Source organism: Pelecanus crispus, chromosome 7 (genome assembly GCF_030463565.1).
Source record: "Pelecanus crispus isolate bPelCri1 chromosome 7, bPelCri1.pri, whole genome shotgun sequence".
Classification (NCBI taxonomy): Eukaryota; Metazoa; Chordata; class Aves; order Pelecaniformes; family Pelecanidae; genus Pelecanus; species Pelecanus crispus.
In genome coordinates, this window is record NC_134649.1 from 1,673,549 (window position 1) to 1,694,595 (window position 21,047).

Sequence of the window (21,047 nt, forward strand, 5' to 3'; positions counted from 1 at the left end):
GGAAGGATTAACGTTATCCTCATTGCGGCTATTAACCTCCGCCTGTGAGGACGCTGGAGGTAAATGAGTAACTTCATGTCTTGGGTAACAAGAAAATATACAATACTGTCGCCAGTGGAGACGGAGAAGTGATTTTTTTTCCATATGTGAAAGTAAACACTTTTTTTTTTTTTTAAACACACTGAATTTTTTTTTTTTAAACACACTGATTTTTTTTTTTTTTTTTTTTTCTTAAAGAGTTTCCCAGTTTGCAAATTTTCACGTTTTATTAGGCATGTGCCTCCATCAGGGGCTTGGCCTCCGCTCCAGATCCAGAGCCACGTTTTCGAATCTGTAACTTATTTTTTCTCTTTATAAAACCGGAGGTGTCAAAGCCAGACCTTGAGAGGAAGGTGGAAATCCCGGCTTGAATCCTCATACCGCAGCCTGACCTCTTCGCCTGTATTTTACACCTCTGGAAATACCATCAGCTCAACCCTGCTTTTCCGCTCATGCGCCATTTAAAGGTGAAACTCACGATGAGCTTTGCTTCGAATAACACGGCGGCTTTTGCGATAGCCGTCCTGTCCAGGGGCGGGTGGAAGCGTCCCACCCCGACACCCTTCGGCCGTGCCGCAGCGGGTATCAGGGGCCGGCTTCGAGGTCTCCGGGCTGTCGGAAAGGCAGCGGATGTGTCCTGGTTTCGGCTGGGATAGAGTTAATTTTCTTCCTAGCAGCAGGCACAGTGCTGTGGTTTGGATTTAGGATGAGAAGAATGCTGATAACACGCTGATGGTGTAGTTGTTGCTGAGCAGTGCTTACGCTAAGTCAAGGACTTTTCAGCTTCCCCTGCTCTGCCAGGGGCACAAGGAGCTGGGAGGGGGCACAGCCAGGAGAGTTGATCCCAACTGCCCCAAGGGCCGTTCCATCCCATACGGCGTCATGGGCAGTATGGAAACTGGGGGGGTTGGCCGGGGAGCAGCGATCGCTGCTGGGAACTGGCTGGGCATCGGTCGGCGGGTGGTGAGCAATTGCACTGTGCATCACTTGCTTTGGATATTATTATTACTATTATTATTATACTGTTGTTATTATTATTTTACTTTATTTCCATTATTAAACTGTTCTTATCTCAGCCCAGGAGTGTTTCTCACTCTTACTCCTCCGATTCTCTCCCCCATCCCATCGGGGCAGGGGCAGTGAGCGATGGCTGCGTGGTGCTGAGCGGCTGGATGGGGCTGAACCCCGACAGGATGAGAAACCGCAGCCCAAGGAAAGGATCATTTGCTCTTGTCTGGGCTTTGCCGCGTTTTCCTGCCGAGCCGGTCTCCCCCCGGCTCCGCAAATAGCAGCTCTGCCTTGTTTATAAAGGCGACGTTGACATTTTGTTATAAACAGTAATGTCAATTTGATAAAGTTAATTACTTATTATTTGGAATCTAATTTGCATTGAAGGTTGAATTCATTAAAAAGCAGAACTTGTGTTTAAAGAAGAGGTGTCGGAAGCAGCCGGGGGGGCGCAGGAGGGGGCTGGCCCGGCGCCGGCAATGGGCAGCTCCCCGCTCGTGCCGGCGTCGGCGGGGCGTGCTCCAGCCCCGCTGTCAGAGGGTTTATTAACACAACAGATGAAAGTATTAATGTACCAGAGCTAAGAATTCCCAATGCAATAACGCATTCGGATAGTCCGAGCTCAAGTAAATATTTACTTTGTCTTATTTTTCAGCTGAATTTCTTCAAGCGGCTGAGGAATTGTGCTTTCCAACTCTGCTCCGGTTTCAAGTCCGCAGCAAAGCACCCTTCCTGCTCATACTAATTCTAATATCGCTATTATGTCTAAAATACTTTTATTATTGCAATTTTTTTTTTTTTTTTCGCATTGGTTCATTCCAACGGCATTTCTTCTAAGCCTCGGAAACCCAAACCCACCCTGCCAACTGCGCTCCTCGATTTTCAGCCACCTATCATCACTCCATCCAACAGCCCTGACAATATTCAAACCGGTTGATTTTAGCATATCACACGCAGAACAAGAAAACCCCAGTCCTGCCGGCCCCTAATCCGGAGCCAGAGCCACACACGCTCACCTTCCTCTCTCTCTTTAGAGACAAAAACACATTTCCTATCGAACAACATTTTCTTCCTAGCCCCCCTGTTCTGCTGATACCGTTACCAAAGCCCGCGGCGCATCCACCAAAACACTGCTTAACACCCATCTCTCCTTACATGGCTGGCTGGGAATAATTTGGGGGATTCCAGCTGGAGGATACAACACAAAACCGGAGCAGCAAAGCCCCAAACCCCACACCAAACAGCAGGCGCCTCTCCAAAACTCACCGGGCATCTTGGCAGGACTCAACCAAGCCACCCACGCCCTGCCGCGTCCCAAACGCTCTCATTCTCGTCACCGTGCAGGCTCCGAGTCACTGCTACGCCGCGTTTATTGCCAAAGCGATCGCCGCTGGCATTCAAACCAGCCTATTTTCCCTTTATCTCCTCACCCTTCTGCATGGCAGCTTTTAGTCCGTAACTCCGCGCCAAGATCCTTTCACCTCGTAGCATTTAGCCTGTAGCTCGCTAGAACAAACGCAGCCTGGCAGGTAAGAAGCGGGTGACGGTCATTTTAACGTGATAAATACTGCCCAACGCTACACACGCACAGGGCTTAACAGCCAATTAGTGCAAAACAACCACACCTAATGAGGCGTATTCCGGTCAGCGCGGAGCTTGAGGAAAGGTGCAACTGTACCGGGGAGAAGGTACGAGACGCTGCGCAGCATCACCCCCCTGCCAGAGCCTGGCCAGGGACCAAGAGGAGGAGGAGGAGGATGCTCGTCCGGGGACCCCCGGCTTCCCTCCCAGCTAGAGAGGTTTTCCCTTTTCCTTCTTTCTCTTCATTCTGTCCCCCCACCCCAAGGAACCTCAGACTTGATGGGTGCTGTCACCAAAGGATGTTGCGACTCACTGATGGCACGAGAGGACATGGCCTCAAGTTGCGTCAGGGGAGGTTTAGGTTGGATATTAGGAGAAATTTCTTCATGGAAAGAGTGGTCAAGCATTGGAACAGGCTGCCCAGAGAGGTGGGGGAGTCCCCATCCCTGGAAGTGTTCAAAAAACGGGCAGAGGTGGCACTTGGGGACATGGTTTAGTGGGCATGGGGGTGTTGGGTTGATGGTTGGGCTGATGATCTTAGAGGTCCGTTCCAACCTTAGTGATTCCTAGTTTTACTCTCATTTAAAAAAAAAAAAAAAAAAAAAAAAAAATCCAGCCCCCAAGCCAGGAAACATGAAATGAATTCTTCCTCTCCCCTGAACTGGTTTAGTGGTGGGCTTGGTAGTCCCCTCTGCAGTCCCCGTGCCGGGCAGAGGCTGCCGGCACTCGGATCAGCACGCGGGAAAGGCTCATCCAAGCCCGAGAAGCTAACAAATGGTTTCAAAACGTCTCCAAGCACAGCAGAAGGGCTAGTTCACTTCGAAACGCAGTAGGATACAAGATTTACTAGGCAAAGCTGATGTTACTTACTGCGTGCGTTCTCTGTAAAGGTTAAAGCGCTGCGAGCCCATACGGGTTTAGGGGCTTTGCCATGACCCGCTGCTCCACATGCTCATTTAATTTAATTTCTCTGGCTTTTGTCTGCAGAACACCTTCTACCCCTTTCAACAGTAAAGAGCCAAAAGCCCAAAGCTAATATTTATGCCTTAGATCTCCTTGATGATGCAATCTAGTAACAAATCACTACTTAAATAATCCAGCCATTTAATCATCCAGAAATGTGTAGAAATAAGAGGATTAGCCTTCTATCCTAGGGAATTGTATTTTACAGGCTGTAGGTTTTTTTTCCTAATAAAACAACAAGAGCAGCTCGTGGTATTTTAAAAATAAATCCAAGTATCCAAAGCTCCAGAACAACCGAGCTGTGGGGCAGCAGGAGGCTTCTCCACCACCAGCTAAAACTCCTTGCTCGCTAATTAAAGAGTTCTCATCCGAACCGCAGGTTAAACGATGCATTTAACTCTTGCACGCCCAGTCTCGGGGAGCTAACATGAATTCTTTGCAGGGGTGAGCTGGGAAATCAGCCTGCTGCCTTTCCCCGGGAGCTAACTCGGGGCGATCCAACCGTGCCGACGCTGTCCCTGTCCCCGGATGGTGGCTCTGGTCAAGGCAAAGGACAAACGTCTTTCCGACAGAAAACAACTTGTTGCTCCCCACCCCACCCCGAGCACCCTTTTACTCATCTTTTTACCGGTGCTTCGTCCACAAAGCTGATATAGTCAGAGACAGTATAATTCTAGCATGCGGGTGGGTTATTTTTAACAGCATCCAAACTCAGGAGAAGTGAAGGCAGACACTGGAGACAAATACTATTTCTGGGAAGCAGCTCGTTGGAAAAAATCATTACTTATATCTCATCGAGGCCGCCGGAGGAGGTCCTGCCCGAAGGAGGATGGCCAGGAGCTGTTTATAAGGAGGGATAAAGCCCCGTTTGCAAGGAGGGATAAAGCCCCATCCTCGGGACGCGGGTGCTGCTGAGTTGTCACAGACACCAGCCGTTTTTCCCATCAGCTGCCCTCCCCAGTGAGGTAAACACTTTGCCCTGAAATAGTAAGGTTCAAGGTGCTTCTCGTCACCCCGCGAGCCCTCGGAGGCTGCTCCCAGCGTCGTCCCCACGCAACACCACCCCGCTCTGCCAGCACGGGCCGCGCCGCGCGCCAGCGCTTCGCCTGCCGCCGTGATTTCGGGAGGGCTGCTCGCGCCTGCCAGGATTATTGCTTATAATTATTCACGCTGTGCCACGAACAGCGAGGCTCGCGGGAGCGTAGCAAACCATTTTTGATTACTTCGGGCAACCTAAAGGCTTATTCCTGCCAACGCTTAAAAGTCAGCTCTCGGCCTTCGTACCCAGCCCCTAAGCGCCGCTTGCAGACCATCAGCAGCAGGCTGGGTCCTGGATGGAGCCGGAGACCCCCCCACCACGGACCACCCCAGGCCAGCGAGTGCTGCCCGCACCGCACAGGACAGCACGGGCCCACAGGCGCTCTGCAACGATGGCTTGGACACGGGAGAGGAGACCACAAAAGGCAGCGGAAGATAGAAAATGGTTCACCGCGAGAAAGCGTATTAAAAGCAAAAAGAATCACTAAAAAGTGAGCGTATCGCAAGCATCCGGCAGTAGCCGTGCTCTAATCCCAGCCTCCAGCTGGGGGATGAGTTGTTCGGAGCCCGATGAATTCCCGCATCCCCGTTCGACGCGGAGCAGCAGCGTGATGGAGCTGGGGCAGCACCAGCAGCCCAGGTTCGTACGTCTCAGGTCAGGGCCGGCCCCTGCAGCCCCCTCTGCCTCCCCATCACGCAGCGAGGCCAACGCAGCAGCACCAAGCGCCCGACTGCCCGCGGCCAGCGTGGCTCCCATGCCTTCGGGCAGCAATACGTGGCAGACGCAGCCAAAGCATGGATAGAATCATCGAACTGTTTAGGTTGGAAAAGCCCTTCAAGATCATCCAGTCCAACTATTAACCTACACTACCAAGTCCACACTAAACCAGTCAAGGGTAGACCAGACTGAACCATGTCCCCAGGTGCCACCTCTGCCCGTTTTTTTAACCCCTCCAGGGATGGGGACTCCCCCACCTCTCTGGGCAGCCTGTTCCAATGCTTGACCACCCTTTCCATAAAGAAATTTTTCCTAATTTCCAACCTAAACCTCCCCTGGCGCAGCTTGAGCCCATTTCCTCTCGTCCTATTGCTAACCACATGGGAGAAGAAATAAAAACTGATAAGAACAGATACTACACTTGATCTTAGCCAAAAGGCCGAGAAGCGACGTTCTGCAACAACTCCGAAGCAAAAGCTGACTTGCACCCCGGACAGCCTCTGTTACCCCCTAGCTAGTGGGGTTTTTTGGCCATGCCTTTGATCCCTCTCTGCAAAAGGCTTCCACCAGGCAGCACGGGCGGATCGGGAGACTGCCGGTCCCAGATTGCGAGGCCGGGCTGAGAACAGCTGCGGCCATTGGGGTCAGGGTCGGAGCACGTCAGCGTGCCAGCGCGAAGCACGCGCGGGAGCTGCCAGGTCCAAAAGCAAACAGGCTCCTCCGTATCAGCTTTTTTCCTCCCCTGCTCTCTGGCAGCCTGCCTAGCGCACAGCCTGGGTTCAGCCAGAACGCTTTCACAGCAGCAGAGTGCAGGCACCTTTTTTTTTTTTTTTTTCCAAAGCACTTGGCAAGAAGCAGGCGGGCCAGCGAGGTAGGCAGTAAAACCCCGTTAACTTCACTGGGAAGAGTTCAGCTAATCCTACAGGCTTTGGTACTTATATCCTTAAGAGTGATTCACTGCCACAGACGCAGAGGGGCAGAACGCGACCTGGAAGAAGATCGGCGTCCTGAACTTTTGTGCTTTATCTTGACCCATTTTAGACGGCAGACTTTGGAACAGCCCCAGTTCAACAACAGCTCCACTTGCAGCTCGCTCTGTCTACAGTTTCAGGGTTGAGCCTGCATATTATTCTCCTGCTTTTCATTACTCAGCAGAGGCTGAAGCCAATTAATGCCAAAAACATCCAAGCCACACAGGCAACAGAGTCCAGAGCCCTCGCCTTTTGCCAGTAGGAAACTCTGACGACTCGGAACTGGCAGGAAGATTGGGCAGCGTTAGCTGCAGACTTGGGCCTGTTGTGGTAGGAATTTGTTACCTCAAAAGGTAAACATGACTTCAGTTGAGTATTCCTGACAAGTGCTGGCTTGCTAAGAAACTAAAGGCCAAGCAAACTGACCGAGATTCTTCTCTGACACCAGGCTTGCTCGCCCAGCAGGGCATCCGCTGCTCATCAGCTCTCTTCCAGAGAGAAGCAGCTGACTGGACGTGCTGAAATTCTCCAGGCTCCCAGCTACATGAAGGAGAAAACACAGAACCAAGCCTCAGAACAAAGGCACCGAAGAGCTGTTTTCAGCAGCGGGCTACGAGCCTTTGCAAAACAGCGTGATGCATCACGGCGGAGCGTGGTACGATGCTGCTGGTGAAGGAAGGACTGGCAGAAACAAGAAGGACCTGCCATGAACCCTGGTTTAAATGAAGAAAAGCACCAATCGCATAAATTATCGTGCCTTTGGTTGCTTTGTTTTCATGTATAACTGAGCTCTCCTCACCAACAGGTTCAAGCATCCTTGAGCGGGCAGCTGCCTCTTCCAAGCGCAGAGCAAACAGAGTCCCGGCCCTCCACCCCCTGGGCAAACATTCCTGCTGCCGACAGCGAGACCCCAAGATGCCCCTGGGTTTAGAGCCCCAGCTCTATAAATTGCTCTAGCCCAATAAATTTCTCTATTATTGGGCAATAACAAATTCAGGGCTAACCACCACCCCCCAAAAGCTTGCCCGCTGGAAACTTGAACTTTTTGTTACTCCATAAGGGCTACTTCCTTACCCGCTCTCGGGAAGCGTTAGCTGCAATCAGTGCAAAGCTCAAGGGAAAAATAAAGGCAGGCATACATGCACTGCAAAGGGAAAAAAAAAAAAGCTCAATTTCCAAAGACGAAAATTTTTCCCCAAAGCCCACTTGCTTCAAAAAGGCTTTTCCATCCTCACTGACAGCAGAGCGGTGGGAGCCGGCTCTGGCCAACATCAAGCCGGCGGCCTCCTTCAGCTATTTCACAGAAGAACGTTGGTACAGGCAATCCTCCTACTGCGTGCTGCTGTTTGTTTTAACGCTTCCCACCGAATGTCAGCGGAGACTCAAGAACGACAAGTACACGAAGATACCCACAATAAATGCCAGCCCTTGTTAGCTGAGTAAATTGTGTGCTTAGCTGAGTCTTAGAGGAATCTTTGCAGAGTAAACACCGCCAGTACCATGTGCGAGAGTAAATATGTGAAGAAGACGCAAAGACACGAAGAACGACTTCAGAGGAATGCGATTGCGCGGCACCGAACGCAGCTCTGCGGATGGAAAAGCGTTGCTAGACCTGGGCTAGGACACTGAGCTTGCTGAGCACGCTGAGCTCCTCCTGCCATGGCTGCCGCACGAGTCCCCGTGTCCTCTTCTCCCCCAAGCTAACAGGCTTCAGGAGAGGAGCCCGAGTCCTCGTGCACGTTCCGCGTCTTTCCAAACGTGCACCCGGGGCAGCTTGCAAAGCTCGTTCTCACTCATTAGGTTTCAGTCTTTAAAAGTTATCTACGGTGCCCATCACAGGAGGCAATAATAGCATTTGAGTAATTAAAGATGTAATTAATTAAGATAGGGAGGTGCAGTATGGTTGTGTTGGCCGGAGAGGCGCGATGACTAGTCAAGACTTCAAGCCGGGAAGAGCCGCCCAGCCTTCACCCTACCCTTAAATTCTGCTCCGAGGCGCGAGGCAGCGCGGTTAGCGCAGCGGCAGAGCTCGAGGGCAGCCGAGGCACGCGAAGAGCAAGTCACGGACCCGAGACAAGCTGTTACCACAGTGCCACCTTCCTCACAGCACCCGCAAGGACAGGTATCCTCAGCGAGGCCTCATATTTGTGCTTTTGATTAACCTTTTTAATAGGACAAAGCGGCCGCAGCAACTGTTTTCTTTGCGCTTCACAGCTTTCTCCTTCAAAACAAGACATTTCTGAGCAAAGCTCTTGCAAAACGTTGTGCGTCAAAATACAGACCTTGGCAAGGACCGAGAAATAAACACTTTGGCCACGCATCCTTTGCCGCCAGTGATATAAAAACCAGCGTTTTGAGAGCTAATTCAGAACGCCTCACGTCATTTCTGAAGCAGCCCAAACGAAGCCATATTCCGTAGCTAAATATTTTCCTTCACGAAGTTCTGAACACCAGTTTCTCAGGTCCCCCTCCCAGGTTCCCCCAGTAACACTTTCAACACGACTTACGCTGATGACGGGATGACTGGATTCAAATCAAAGCGATAACACGTTTGACAGCTTGCTCGGCATTAATAGTAGATTAATTATTTTAGTGCATGTGAAGGAGTTCATTCAAATGCCAGAAATTGGAGCCCGGGCCTTATTTAAGTTTCTTGCATCGGTATTTCTGTTGGCTGCCCTTCCTATCCTTATCCTCCCCCAGGGTAGCAGCAAAGGCAGGAAGGTGGGTGGCAGCGGGGAACCCCCGTCGCAGGGTAGGGATATCCCAAGGCTCCGCAGCGGCGAGGAAAGGAGGAATTCCCTGCCCCATGGCCAGGGCAAAGCCAACCTCCGCGCAGGGCAGAGGAATGGGGCTCCAGCCCGGCCCCTGACGGTAATTTCACACCATCTAGCGGCATCTGCTCACCGTGCAGCTGCGGCGCTGCCGCTTCCCTCTACTCCATCAGCAGGCAGCGTGGGCTTTGCCCGTCGAGCTCAAGTTCACAGAAGCCGCTTTTAAACCCACACATTCCTTCAGGCCGGTTTTTCCCCTCGTTGGGTTTTCTTCCCTTTGCCACTTACGAGCTACATTCTAAGACGCCGCGTTTAACTAATCAGTCGGGCGGTAAATAAAAGCAAACCTGTACGTCGGTCAGCATCCTGAACACGCGTTTAACAAACGCACGCCTGCCGCGCGGAGCTTGCAGCTTTTTGAAGTCTTGTTTCCCAGCCCAAGGCGGAAAGCCTCTGAAACCATTAAGCGGCACTGCCTGCTGGAGACAAAAGAATAACAACGCGCGTTCTCGGTGATAACCATCAAGCCTGCTCCTAGCTAGGTGACCGCTAAGACTACCGCAGAGGACGGTGGTAGCGCTAGCCATTGCTGCTGCTCTGCGGCTTTCTGCTCCAGCTGCGGGCCTACGAGACCTGTGGAAAAGATGGTGTTTCTTTAGAAAATAAGCCTTTTCATGCACCACCTGAAAAGAGATTTGTTTATACCAGCTGTGAACAGGCACTCAGATTGGTCACTTTTTTCCCTTAAAAAATATGTTAAAAAATGTTTAAAAAATCCCCTAGGCTTTACGAAAAATGTTTTTTAAACTACTTAGTAAGAAAAACTTTTTCTTATGCTGGAAAAAGCTCAAAGCTTCAGCTTATTTTAACGAGGCAGCCACTCACTCAAGATGGAACCAACTGCCCATGAAAGTAATTTGCAGACATGAAGATAATGCTGCCCAAAACAAATCGTGGGATCCAAGCAGATCCCTTGGTTTAAACTTCACAAGCATCCCAAAAGGCGCATTCGTTCACAGCTCTTCGCACAAGACACGGTCAAGACGCTGCGGCGCTTACCTTGGTTTCTGTAACTTAGCATACCCCTAAGTAACAAGAACACAGTCTGTAAGAGCCACTGAATAAAAGTTTTATTTTAACATGTTTGCAGAGCCACACATACAAAGTTCTCACCATATCTGTGAGCAAATCACCCTTTTACCCCATATCTACAGATGTAAAACATGTAATTACTCGCACTAGAAAATAAAGTAGGTCTGATGTCAAGTCACCATTATTCATATCAATATTCTTGCTTCATCGCTATGAAGGTTTGAATATTGAAATGTTTTCACGGGCTGATTTGCATATTAAATAGTCAAAGGTAATTCTTCAAGAAGAAATCCAGATTACTAAGCTGTTACTAGTTATAATAAAATATGAAATGGCATAGAAACACTCTTAAAGTGCGTTACTGCATCTAAATAAATAGCAGCATTTATGCCTCTTCAAAACAGAGGATCTGACAAGGAAGGGAGAGTGACCAGAAGTATTTTGCACTATAAAAAGAAAAAGCTGAAAAAAAATGCAAGGCAAAAGCCTTGTGTCATTAGTCTATAAAGATACAGCTTAATAACAAGGGCTTCATACATACAAGACAGAAAGTGTTCTTCAAAAGTCCAGAGGACACAATGGCAGAACCCCCCTACATCTACTGAAAATATACACACCTACACACACGCTTCTTTGGGATCGCAAGAATTACCTCCCATTTAACCATTGCCTAGCACAGGCCATTATAAAAATATAGGCCTGTAGTGATAACAAAGCAGTTTTTATCAAGTTTATCATTGGCAGCAGATATATTACATCAGTCTGATAAAATCAAGAGGATTCCAGCACAGCGGTACGTTAAGTTCATGGCTTTCTTCGCCTAAAAAAAAAGGAAAGAAAAAAGCCAAAACAACTTTCAGATTTTACACAGCAGCAGTTCTCCTTAACAGCAGGCAACAGCCTATTTACCTATTCTGCTGTACAGGTGAGTCTCACATCCCTCTTACGCTAAGAAATGCGACAATTAACACAAGGAAACTAAAGAGCTTATTTATCAAGGAACACTTGTATTTTGCTTCCTTTTTTAGGCAGCTGGAAGCATAAAGCAAAGTTTTATTTAAATTATTTAATAAGTCAAAAATAATACAAGCTCCAACTCAATACACAGGCAAAGTAAAGGATTTACTACAACATTACAAGGCTGTAGCAAGTAGCTGTAGCCACCCTGCGCAGGTCCCAGTTTCCAGTAAGAGATGTAATAAAGCATGTGCTAACCCGATGAGAGGCACCTATTTGTCACCTTATCTGACAGAGGGCTTACTGATTTCAGACACTCTCCAAAATACCCTTCCACCGTAGTTCTAAACTTTTGGGATTCCAGTAAGTTTAACCCATCTTGGCTTCATACAAACCTCTTTACCTCTCCCGCCCTCTCTCCTGCCTGTAAACCCGTCTTGCAAAACTGCAAGTTTTCTTCCCCTGAGCTGAAGGGGTGACTCCAGCACCTAGCTGCAAGAGGCCAAGTCTGGATATTGAATTCCGTTCTGCAACACCTCATTTAACAAAACTATCTTATCTGAAGCATTTGTCAGTGAAGTGTTTTAAGACGTGGGGCTCAGATGTCGGGCACTAGCCTTACAAACTGCAGGACCGTTTGGACTTTTTGCTAGAAATTGGGACTTCTGACTTGGTAAGCTTGCATGTATGCGTGCAACTGCCACTGATCCCACCGCGTTAAAGAATGGTAAGACAGGCCTGAAGAATTCAGACTGTTACCTGTGCATTTGGAAAAGAGGAAAGTTTCCTCTAGCACGACTAGAGCCCATGCTTCCTTAGTAGGTGCCTTGACAATTACACAGCAGGTAGCAGCTGGAATATTAGCTATATTCAAGTGTACCATTAGGTAAATCCTACAGTCGCGTCACCTCAGTTCTCCCTACACCATCCTGAAATTGTAACCTTGTTTAATTTAAATTTACCTAAAGATACAAAAATGACAATTCTTTACCACATCAGCATCTGATGAAGGCTAGGGGGACAGAAGGCGGATACAGCTTAGTACTTTGTCACTGCCATCCCTAACCCTATTCCACTCTGGACCTGCCAGGCATCCTACAGTTCCCAGCTTTTTACAGTCAAGACAGTGCAAGATCAAACTTGACATACTGCTCGCTGCACTGCATGCCAGAGTTTTACCCAGAAGACACATGAATAATTCTGCTTAGAGTCTCCTACAGACCTATCCTGTCACCAGTTTCCAAGCCTGCTTACCTTATGGTATGGAGGAGGTATGCACCCCAAACCTGAAGCAGGGAGAGCTGCACTTACTTGGGCTGAGCATGATGCTGATATCCAGGTCCAAGAGCTGATCCTGCCCTCATCTCCACCGCCACGGAACACTGAGAAGACACAGAAAATCGATTTCTATTGCTACCCCCCGCACCCAGCTATCAGCACTACCCCAAACTCTCATCCAGATCAAGCATGAGATGTCCCCCTCTTCTCTTTATAGCTTACTCTGGTTTCTACATCAGTCCATTCCGAGTCCGCAGCATCTGCGGGTGCGTCAGGATTGGCAGGTGATGATCTTCGCTTTCGACTGGAAGAAGAGTACATGGAAAAAAAAGTTACAAGTGTCACGTATTTTGGCAGATTCTCATACACAAGAGAATACATTTTATACTTTCTAAATAAATACTTTGCTCTAGGCAGCAGACCAGCCTTAAAAGCAGCTACAGTGTCTATAAGCCTCTCCAAGTTACTTTTATATGATTTCAAGTTAGATGCAACAACATTTTCTTCAATCTTTTGGACCAGAACCAGCTACTATTGGAGTTGCGTATCACCAACAGTTGTCTAAAATTAAGACAACTCACCCAGTTGGAGATTCTTGCTTCAGAGTCTCTATCTCTGTGAACTGCACAGCCTGTCCGCCACCCCTGGTTTTGAAAACGTCACCCTGGAAACCAAAAGCAGTTAACAAGGTACAGTCACTAGGTCAGTATGATGGCTACGGTGCCAGTTTTCACATGAAAAAACCACATTTCCTTGCAGGTCAGTAGCCAGCAAGGATACGCACACAAATACGCTCTCCTCCATTATATAGTTTTTCTTATTATACAGAGGACACTAAAGAGTGAACGCCATCTACCCTGATGATGATGCAAGATGCCCATAGTGCAGTCACTACCACAACAAAGATTTCTGTATGATAATGATGACCAAGTAACGCTACAGAAATCATGTCATAGGCTTAGTTTCAATAGTTCCATTCCACAGCACGAACAGGTATGTTGTCAGCTATGCAAGACTTTGCTTTTGAAAACATCGCCGGAACCTACAAGGTCACCTTACAGGAGTGAGAGCTTTTATAAAGCTCAAAAAGAAAAAAGACAATATTGGAAGGCCTGTGACGGTAGGAAAAAAAACCGAACCACAAGCTTCTTGCTACAAATTACAAAGAGGTCTCAGTTTGCCTTAGGTAAGTACAGTCAGCGTTTTGGGACACAAACATTGCAAGCGTTCAAAGCCTAGGCTGTCTCACCAATTTGTTTGTCAGTTGACTACTAGAAATTATGTCCTGGAGCACTTGAGCATCCACCACTACAGCAAGCTTACTCATACCGCTAGTGGAAATCCAATAACATCACTCCAACAAGACTGACTCCACAAGATTAGCTGCAGCCACAAGTCTAAGAAACTTTCACTACAAATGGATTATTGCATTTTACTAGAGGAAAAAAAAAAAAAAAAACCCAAACTTAATTACTTCCAAAGAAAACAAGACCGAGATAACCGAGCTTGTAATGGTTCATATGAAGTAATGACAAAGTTCAAGAAAAGTATTTTCAGACTCTAAAAGCTCCCTTGAATCCAACGGCACAAAACTTTCAAATCAAACCTCTTCTCAGATTGAGTCAAACGCGCCCTTTCGCAAGCCAGTAAGCCTGTAGCACAAATGCATTGCCAAAAATAGGTTTCATCGGGGTTATCACAAGTTTACGACGAAGGCGTTTGCTTTACCTTAATTAGTTTCGTTTCAATCTCGCCGTCAGAGGCTAGCTCCTGGTGCGTCAGCATATACTTGTCACACTTAGCTAGTGCCTTTTCACTTGCAGCCGCTACTGTGATGGCATGAGGGACATGCGGCTGCATGACCGTGTCAGTGGGCAGATTAGAAGGTGGCTTATGATCTACCCATCTCTCCCCAGCTGAGCGTGACCGTCTGTGTCTGAGACGAACTGGAGGTGCATTCTGATCAGAGTGGAAGAGAATCAGAAGAAATCAGCATGCGGTAAATCTCTCGGAGGATATCATTAGCAGAAGTGAACTTTGCAGGTCTGGTTAAGATGCGTTTGTATGAAGATCAAAGCTTTGTTCCTAAAGTGCTTTCAGACTGCATCCTGAAAGGCACCATTACCAAGAGCCTTGCATAAAACTATTAATGGATTATTTCTGTGCCAATTCCTATTTTTTTGTAAATTTTAGCTAAGCGTTATCCGATCTGTTGCATTCCATACCTAGTAAAATTTCCTCAGGGAGGACATCTTTATGTTTGGTAATGCTCCTCCTGAGTTTCCAAATCAAAACGGATTGCCATGAACACATTAACCAACCAGAAAAGAGAAACGTATGTTTCCATGGACACATTCATGGATCAAAATGTATTTCTGAGGTAGCAAAGCAAGCAGACCGAGTATGGATTTCCAACATCTCTAAAGGATCAAAGTCCTCATGACACTTCTGAGCAAACAGAGCAGAGGAAGCGTGCCCTGTCCTAGTGCTGTCGCTTCTGGACTCAGCTGTTGGAAACCCATGAGAAGCGATTGAAGTTCATATATTTTTATTTTATGAACATGAACGTTATTGACAGTTGCTCAGGGAAATCAGAAAATATCTAGAAACTTGTTTAAAAAAACCTGGGTGCCTTCAAGATCTTTGAATGGGCTTTTGAAGGAGTATTTACAGACTCTCTCCGTTCCATTCACACAATCATTTTAGAGAACTCTGAATCATGGTGAGGTTACACAACCCAAACCTATGAATGCAAACAGTATCCACTGTATTTTCAGGTGATGAGCATCAGTTAGGATTTCTTTGACTAATAGACACGAGATCGGCTGTACCCCTTACAGATAAACCTCTTACAAGTCTAAAGCAGCTCTTAAAAATTAAAATTATATAGGGAAATGTGGCTTTTGGCAAAAACCTTCCATTAAAATTAAAAAAAGAAAAAAGGAAAGAAAAAAGAGAATTTCAAGACTTCCCCTCCCCTTTTAGTGTGCAAGTACTTATTCCCATTGATGTGGTTTTTTTAAACAATTCTGCCAAGGTGCCTTCGAAGTTATGTTCCAAGGAGAGGGTACACTACTACTGGTCACGTTCTACTGCGGCAGAGACCACATCCCTTACTCTGCTGGCAGTGGTTCGTGTATTAATTGGAATAGCACTTGCTTAAAAGCATGCCCCTGACTTCAAAGAGCCAGCAAGGAACAGAAATTTTGAGAACGCCATCAAAAATGAATCACACCACGCTAAACTTTCCTCCTCTCGAGAAGCTCTCTCAAGAAGCTGGGTTTGTACAATTCTCTTTGATTTACCTGAGCCACTGAGGCAGTGCTATAGCGCAACAGAGACCCCACCGACACAAACATTTGCATGCAGCAGTTTAATGAGGAGGAAAAAAACCCCAAGTCTCCCACCTGTAAGCAAAGCCCCCAGTTTTAATGCAGATGTGCAAATTAGGGAAGACTATTCTAAGAGAGTTGAAGTTAACAGTCACACAAGCGAGATGTTTGTCCGAGCACTATTTCCAGTAGACATTTGCGGATACGTCTTGTAAGACCACCTTTTAAGCTGCCCAAACAGACTATGGTAAATTGCAGGCTGCAAGATAGATTTGAGGAGACAGACACAAGTTAAAACACAAGGACATTCACAGCTAGAGAAAAGGTCTAGCTAGTTAGGAGCTCCTTACAAGAGCTATCTATGCGCTAGCAAGAGATACACAGGCTTTTAAGGAGTTTTTAAACGTCAAGTTAAGAAGTCAAACAGGAGGAGTAGTGAGACTCAACTCGGAAACAGTACTGTTCTACGAGAAACACGTTTAGGGGAAAACTCCAGTCTGTGTTAGGTGTGCTCAGGGTAAGAGAGCGGTTGTAATGAGCTTTTGAGCCAGACTAAGCAACACTACGTTTAGCTTTTGACAGGAGCAGCACTAACCCTGCAGCATTGATCCTCTTCTATTTCTAGCTCATCTCTACGGCTGGGAACCTCAATGACTCCAGTCCAGCACATCCCTCGCCTTCTGCCTGGGGTGTTACAGTCTCTACTTTGTTCTGGTTCTTGTTTTCTACTCCTTGCATTAGAAGTGCCACTGGTATGCTTGTGCGAAGGGGTTTTCTGCTCCCATTCCATAACACAGGATGCCACAGAAATGCTGCTACAAGAATTAGAACGTCTGTGCACCTGCGGGTTGCTCACGAGCCGCTGGCTGTTAGGGACCTGAGCGATACAGTTACTAGAAGGCTAGAGAGAATGGGAAAGAAGTTAGTGAACATACAGAACCGTCAACTTATCAGGCAATAAAACAATCAATACTGACAACGTGCAGCGTGATAAATCAGCTAGTCAAGCTTATGGTTTTGGATAGGTATTGTACTGCAGTGACAGCATTAAGCATCAGGTATTCTTCCAATACCAGCAGCATAAGAAGGTAGGAGCACAAATAAAGAGCGCTGATAAATACAACAGGAGACGAAGAATTCGAAGCAAGTTTAAGTTATCCAAGTTCTGTGCTTGGGAACTGTTTTCTAGCCACTAAAGAGAACTGGCCTGCACTTTAGTTCATTCTTATAAATATGCTTTTCCCCTATATCAAGAAGTGTGTTAAAGGCAACTTACAGGTACTGGTGGAGGAGACACTGATCTCTGAACAGGCTTCTCTCTGTCTCTCTCCCGCGAAGGCCTCTCTGGCTTTTCATTTTTTGGTTCAGTAACAATGGCCTTCAGTTGCTTCAGTTTTTCATCTTTGACCCAAAGTTTGTTCTGCATTTCCAGCTGCTTTGCCGCTACACGGCGCTCCTATGAAGACAAGTGAGGAAAAGCGTGAAATACCTTACACAGAAGCACAAGTAATCGTGCTGAAAGTTTGAAGGGAATTGCATATTCCACATGGAATGAAGCTCTTCCTCACTGAGATACAAGCTATTGGAAATAATGACATATCAAGCTAAAGAAAGGCTTTCCAGATTTTAAAACAGTACCATGTTTACTGCTGTAATAATCTTGCTTCCTAAATTATGACAAATGGGAGCATGTCTAACCATAGTTCTATCAATGGTCCTGAAGTAATAAACAGTCCTCCAGTAGTAAAAATTAATCCCTTGGATTTCCTTTCCTTATTGCTTGTCAAGTGCATATCTGAGCAAAAGTTTACATGAGGAGAAAGGGAAAACCCCGACATTAGGCTTTTACGGACAACCGTCAGGACAAGAAAATCACTCAGAGTGCCACAAACCCAAAAGAACAAATTCTAGGTATTGAAATGAAGTGACACAGTGCTCAAGAGAGCTGCTCTAGCTGCATCAGAAGTCCTCGAGGAATTTATTATATCGTACTACATTTATAAAAGTTAAGTTCCAAATGTCTGTCCAAGTCCATAATTAAAAGCCAAACACATCTCCATTCTTACTGCTACACCGCTATATAAAACACCCCACAAAAACAAGCCGCCCAGCTCCCCCCAGCGTCGCTCTATTACATATTTCTAACAGATACAGTAGTGGACTTACACACTCTTTCTCCCATTTCATGGTTGTTTCTGCCACCATGCCTTGCAGTCGTGCCTCCAACCTACGCTTGTCGGAAGCCTGACGTTGCAATTTCTGGCTCTTGCTCTCTAGTTCTTGCTGAAGATTACGCTTGTCTTCTTCATAAATCGTCGCAGTTTTCTCCAAAATCTCAATCTGGAGGAAGGGAGGAAGGACTTGGCTATGCTTCTTAGAAGGGCAACCGTTTAAGCCCAGAATTGCTAGTTCTATTTGACTGTTAACATATACTAGAATATATTAGCTGTTGTACAAATATAGCCAGGTAAACACTCCACATTCCAAAAAGTTTCAGAGATTTTACAACTTTCTTATAACTTGCCCATCTTAACGTATTGAGAAAAGCCTCACCTCATAAGAAAGCCACAAAGCTAAGAATGTTCAGTAAAGTTCCCCACAAAATACTTTAAATCTTGTTTCTAATATCCATCTTGCAAGCAACTTCTGATGTCAAGAAGCTCGCCAAATGGTACAGAGAAAATGCGTTTTGTGCTTAGCTTTAGAGAATGAAAGAACTGACCTTGTATTCCAAAGTTTTAATTTTCTTCTCCAGGCGTTCTAGCTCCATTTTCTGTCCTGCTATTGTTTTCTCTTTTTCAGACAGTTTTCCTTGAATATAGTTTTCTTTGGATACAACACTGGAGTCAAATTCTTGCAGCATTGTTTTAAATGCAAGCACTGCAAGAGAATCAATACTTTTCATCTTCTCACCATATCACCATAATATCAAAAGCAGTTCCGTTTTTCTCCTACTTATTTAATGCTACCAGCTATTTCCTTACCTCAAAAGAGTTTTTTTTTTTTAAATTATCAGTCTAGACAAAATACTTATTTCCTGTTGGTACAGAAGAGATCCCTTGAGCAGTAATAAGGGCGCCAAAAAAAAAAATCTAACTCCACACTGACGTTCAAATTCTTACCGTTTTTGGCAAACTCCTCTGACAACATTTGTCGTAGTTTTTGGCGGTTTTCCAGGACTTCAATAAGTTTTGGAAGTGTTTGATCATCATTAACGTCCAATAGCTCACATGAAGGCAATGGAGGAAAGTTCTGCAAAAACATTTCTGAAACAGATTGCTCTTCTGTTTCTGTAAGATATAAAGCCAAGACAGTCTGTCAGCAAGCTACAGAACAGAAAAATTCCATTTGACAATGCACAGCCACAGATCATTCATTCCACAGTACGATGAAGCAGACAGAACTTAGAATAATTAATGAGAACTAGAAGTTTTCAGAAGAGATGACAGTGTTGAGAAAACATTAAATGTGACATTCTCGATTCATTGCTTTATAATACCTCCAGGCAACTCTTGATTTCTAAAGTAGGCCCCAAGCATACAAAACCATCGAGAGTCATCCTCAGCACAATTTCCTTTCAGGAGCTGCAATAACGGGACCATGAACTCAACTCCTCGCCAATAACAAAGAATTACTTTGAGACTTACACAGTAACTGGGTTTGTACTACAAGGAGCACTGCAGTGTGAAAAGAGCAGCCCCTTTTGCAGAGAAGGTTCGGAACTAACAGTTAAGTGAAGTTCCTTTTGCACTTTCAAGGCTCAAATAACTTGTTTTAAAATAGCCTTCGACTCCTAACAGAAAAAAACACTGTGCTGGAACCACCTAGCATTCTAGTATTTACCTCCATTTATCGGGCCACCTCGCATCTCCAATTTCCGTGAGAGTTCCTCTCTGAAGGCTTGATTCCTAAAACGCCGTCCTGGCGTTAAGCCACAGAGCGGTCTATCAACAGGTCTCGCAACTTCAACTTCCTGGGTCATTTCTGCAAAGCGCATGACTTGCTACAAAAGAACAAAAGGAAGCTTAACAACAAAACTAACCACCAGCAGTCCAAAGGAAGTTTGAAAGTGATACCTTAGGTCAATAAAAGCATTAGAGGAGACATTATCAAGCTACGATCTCAAGTGCTTGCCAGCTAGATAGCTTGCGATTCTGAAGCGGAGCATCCAGAACCCTTCCTACTAACACCTCCCCGACCTCAGCCCCCACGGAACCATGAAACCAGCTGTGGAGATAGCTGAATTTTTTGCAAGTATTGTCATAGTACAATCAAGCACCTAAATACAGCAGAGTATTTGGACTTCTGTAAATAAGAGAAACTTTTCCTATTTTACGGGCAAGTAGCAGTTGTCGTTTTTAAGAGGAAAAAATAAGACTTGGAGGGCACGTTTGCCTTACAGTATTATATTTGATTACGAGTGCCCAAGCAACAAAATATATCATTCCTGTCACCTACTAAACAAGTACAGTAATTCAGTGATAAACACGAAAAAAAGAGTAGGGGGGAATGAGGCAAGATCTGCAAGGAAGTTACCAAGCTTTCCTCGTAGTCCTCAGCTTTAGGATTAACACACACAATCATGCGCACTTTTCCTTCACCATCAAAATAGTTCTTGAAGAGATGAGTCAGTTTGGAATCTCTGTACGGGACCATCTTAAAGTAAAGTACGAGAAAGATTTAGTAAGCTTTCATTACACCGGATCTTCATCAAATCAAAGATAATTAGATAACGGGTTGCATACCTTATTTGTTCCATACATCTGGTTTTCCCGTAGAACTTCAATACATGTTCTTAATGTCATTAGTGATTGATTAATATTACCTTAAAAAAAAAAAATACAAACAAGCCTCTGTAAGCAGCCATTTGGATCATATTCCCAAATTATTTAGCAGTTTACTTAAGAATAAATTGCCTGGACTTAAGTTATATTTGTTACAGATAACTGCTCTAATTAACTGAAGTATCAGAATATGTGCTACTAAAAATTTCTGGCTTCCAAACTGGAGGATTTCAGGTCATCAAATCAGACAACTGAACATCATAACAGAACACTTCAATTCTTCCTATGATTTCTCTCCTAGGAGACAAGACTAATACGAGCATATATTAGCACATAAAATTACCAGGCTGTCTAAAGGTGATACGTACCTGCTTCTCGCAATCTGTTCCCTTCAGCTTTCGTTCTGTTAGTTCTTTCACTTCCAGCCAGATCAACTAAAGACAGCTGGCTTAAAGTGATCTGTTCTTTCTCCTATTACAGAAAACAAAGTACGTTAGGCTAATGATTAGCTC

The 21,047-nt window shown here is 45.8% G+C and overlaps 1 protein-coding gene and 1 pseudogene across 1 annotated transcript in view; both read right to left on the reverse strand.

Annotated features, from left to right (window-relative positions):
* KIF23 (kinesin family member 23) overlaps window positions 1-21,047 on the reverse strand; it is a 38,729-nt gene that overhangs the window by 9,969 nt on the left and 7,713 nt on the right. The window contains exons 11-25 of the mRNA XM_075714118.1: window positions 20,904-21,006; window positions 20,497-20,576; window positions 20,288-20,407; window positions 19,595-19,754; window positions 18,874-19,041; window positions 18,474-18,631; window positions 17,918-18,091; window positions 17,028-17,207; window positions 16,347-16,652; window positions 14,148-14,378; window positions 13,001-13,083; window positions 12,642-12,723; window positions 12,453-12,523; window positions 12,133-12,153; window positions 518-651 (exon numbers count right to left, since the gene is read on the reverse strand). Coding sequence (XP_075570233.1) covers window positions 518-651; window positions 12,133-12,153; window positions 12,453-12,523; window positions 12,642-12,723; window positions 13,001-13,083; window positions 14,148-14,378; window positions 16,347-16,652; window positions 17,028-17,207; window positions 17,918-18,091; window positions 18,474-18,631; window positions 18,874-19,041; window positions 19,595-19,754; window positions 20,288-20,407; window positions 20,497-20,576; window positions 20,904-21,006 — 2,071 coding nt within the window. The remainder of the gene's footprint in view (window positions 1-517; window positions 652-12,132; window positions 12,154-12,452; window positions 12,524-12,641; window positions 12,724-13,000; window positions 13,084-14,147; window positions 14,379-16,346; window positions 16,653-17,027; window positions 17,208-17,917; window positions 18,092-18,473; window positions 18,632-18,873; window positions 19,042-19,594; window positions 19,755-20,287; window positions 20,408-20,496; window positions 20,577-20,903; window positions 21,007-21,047) is intronic.
* Window positions 5,625-5,798, reverse strand: LOC142594021 (U2 spliceosomal RNA; annotated as a pseudogene).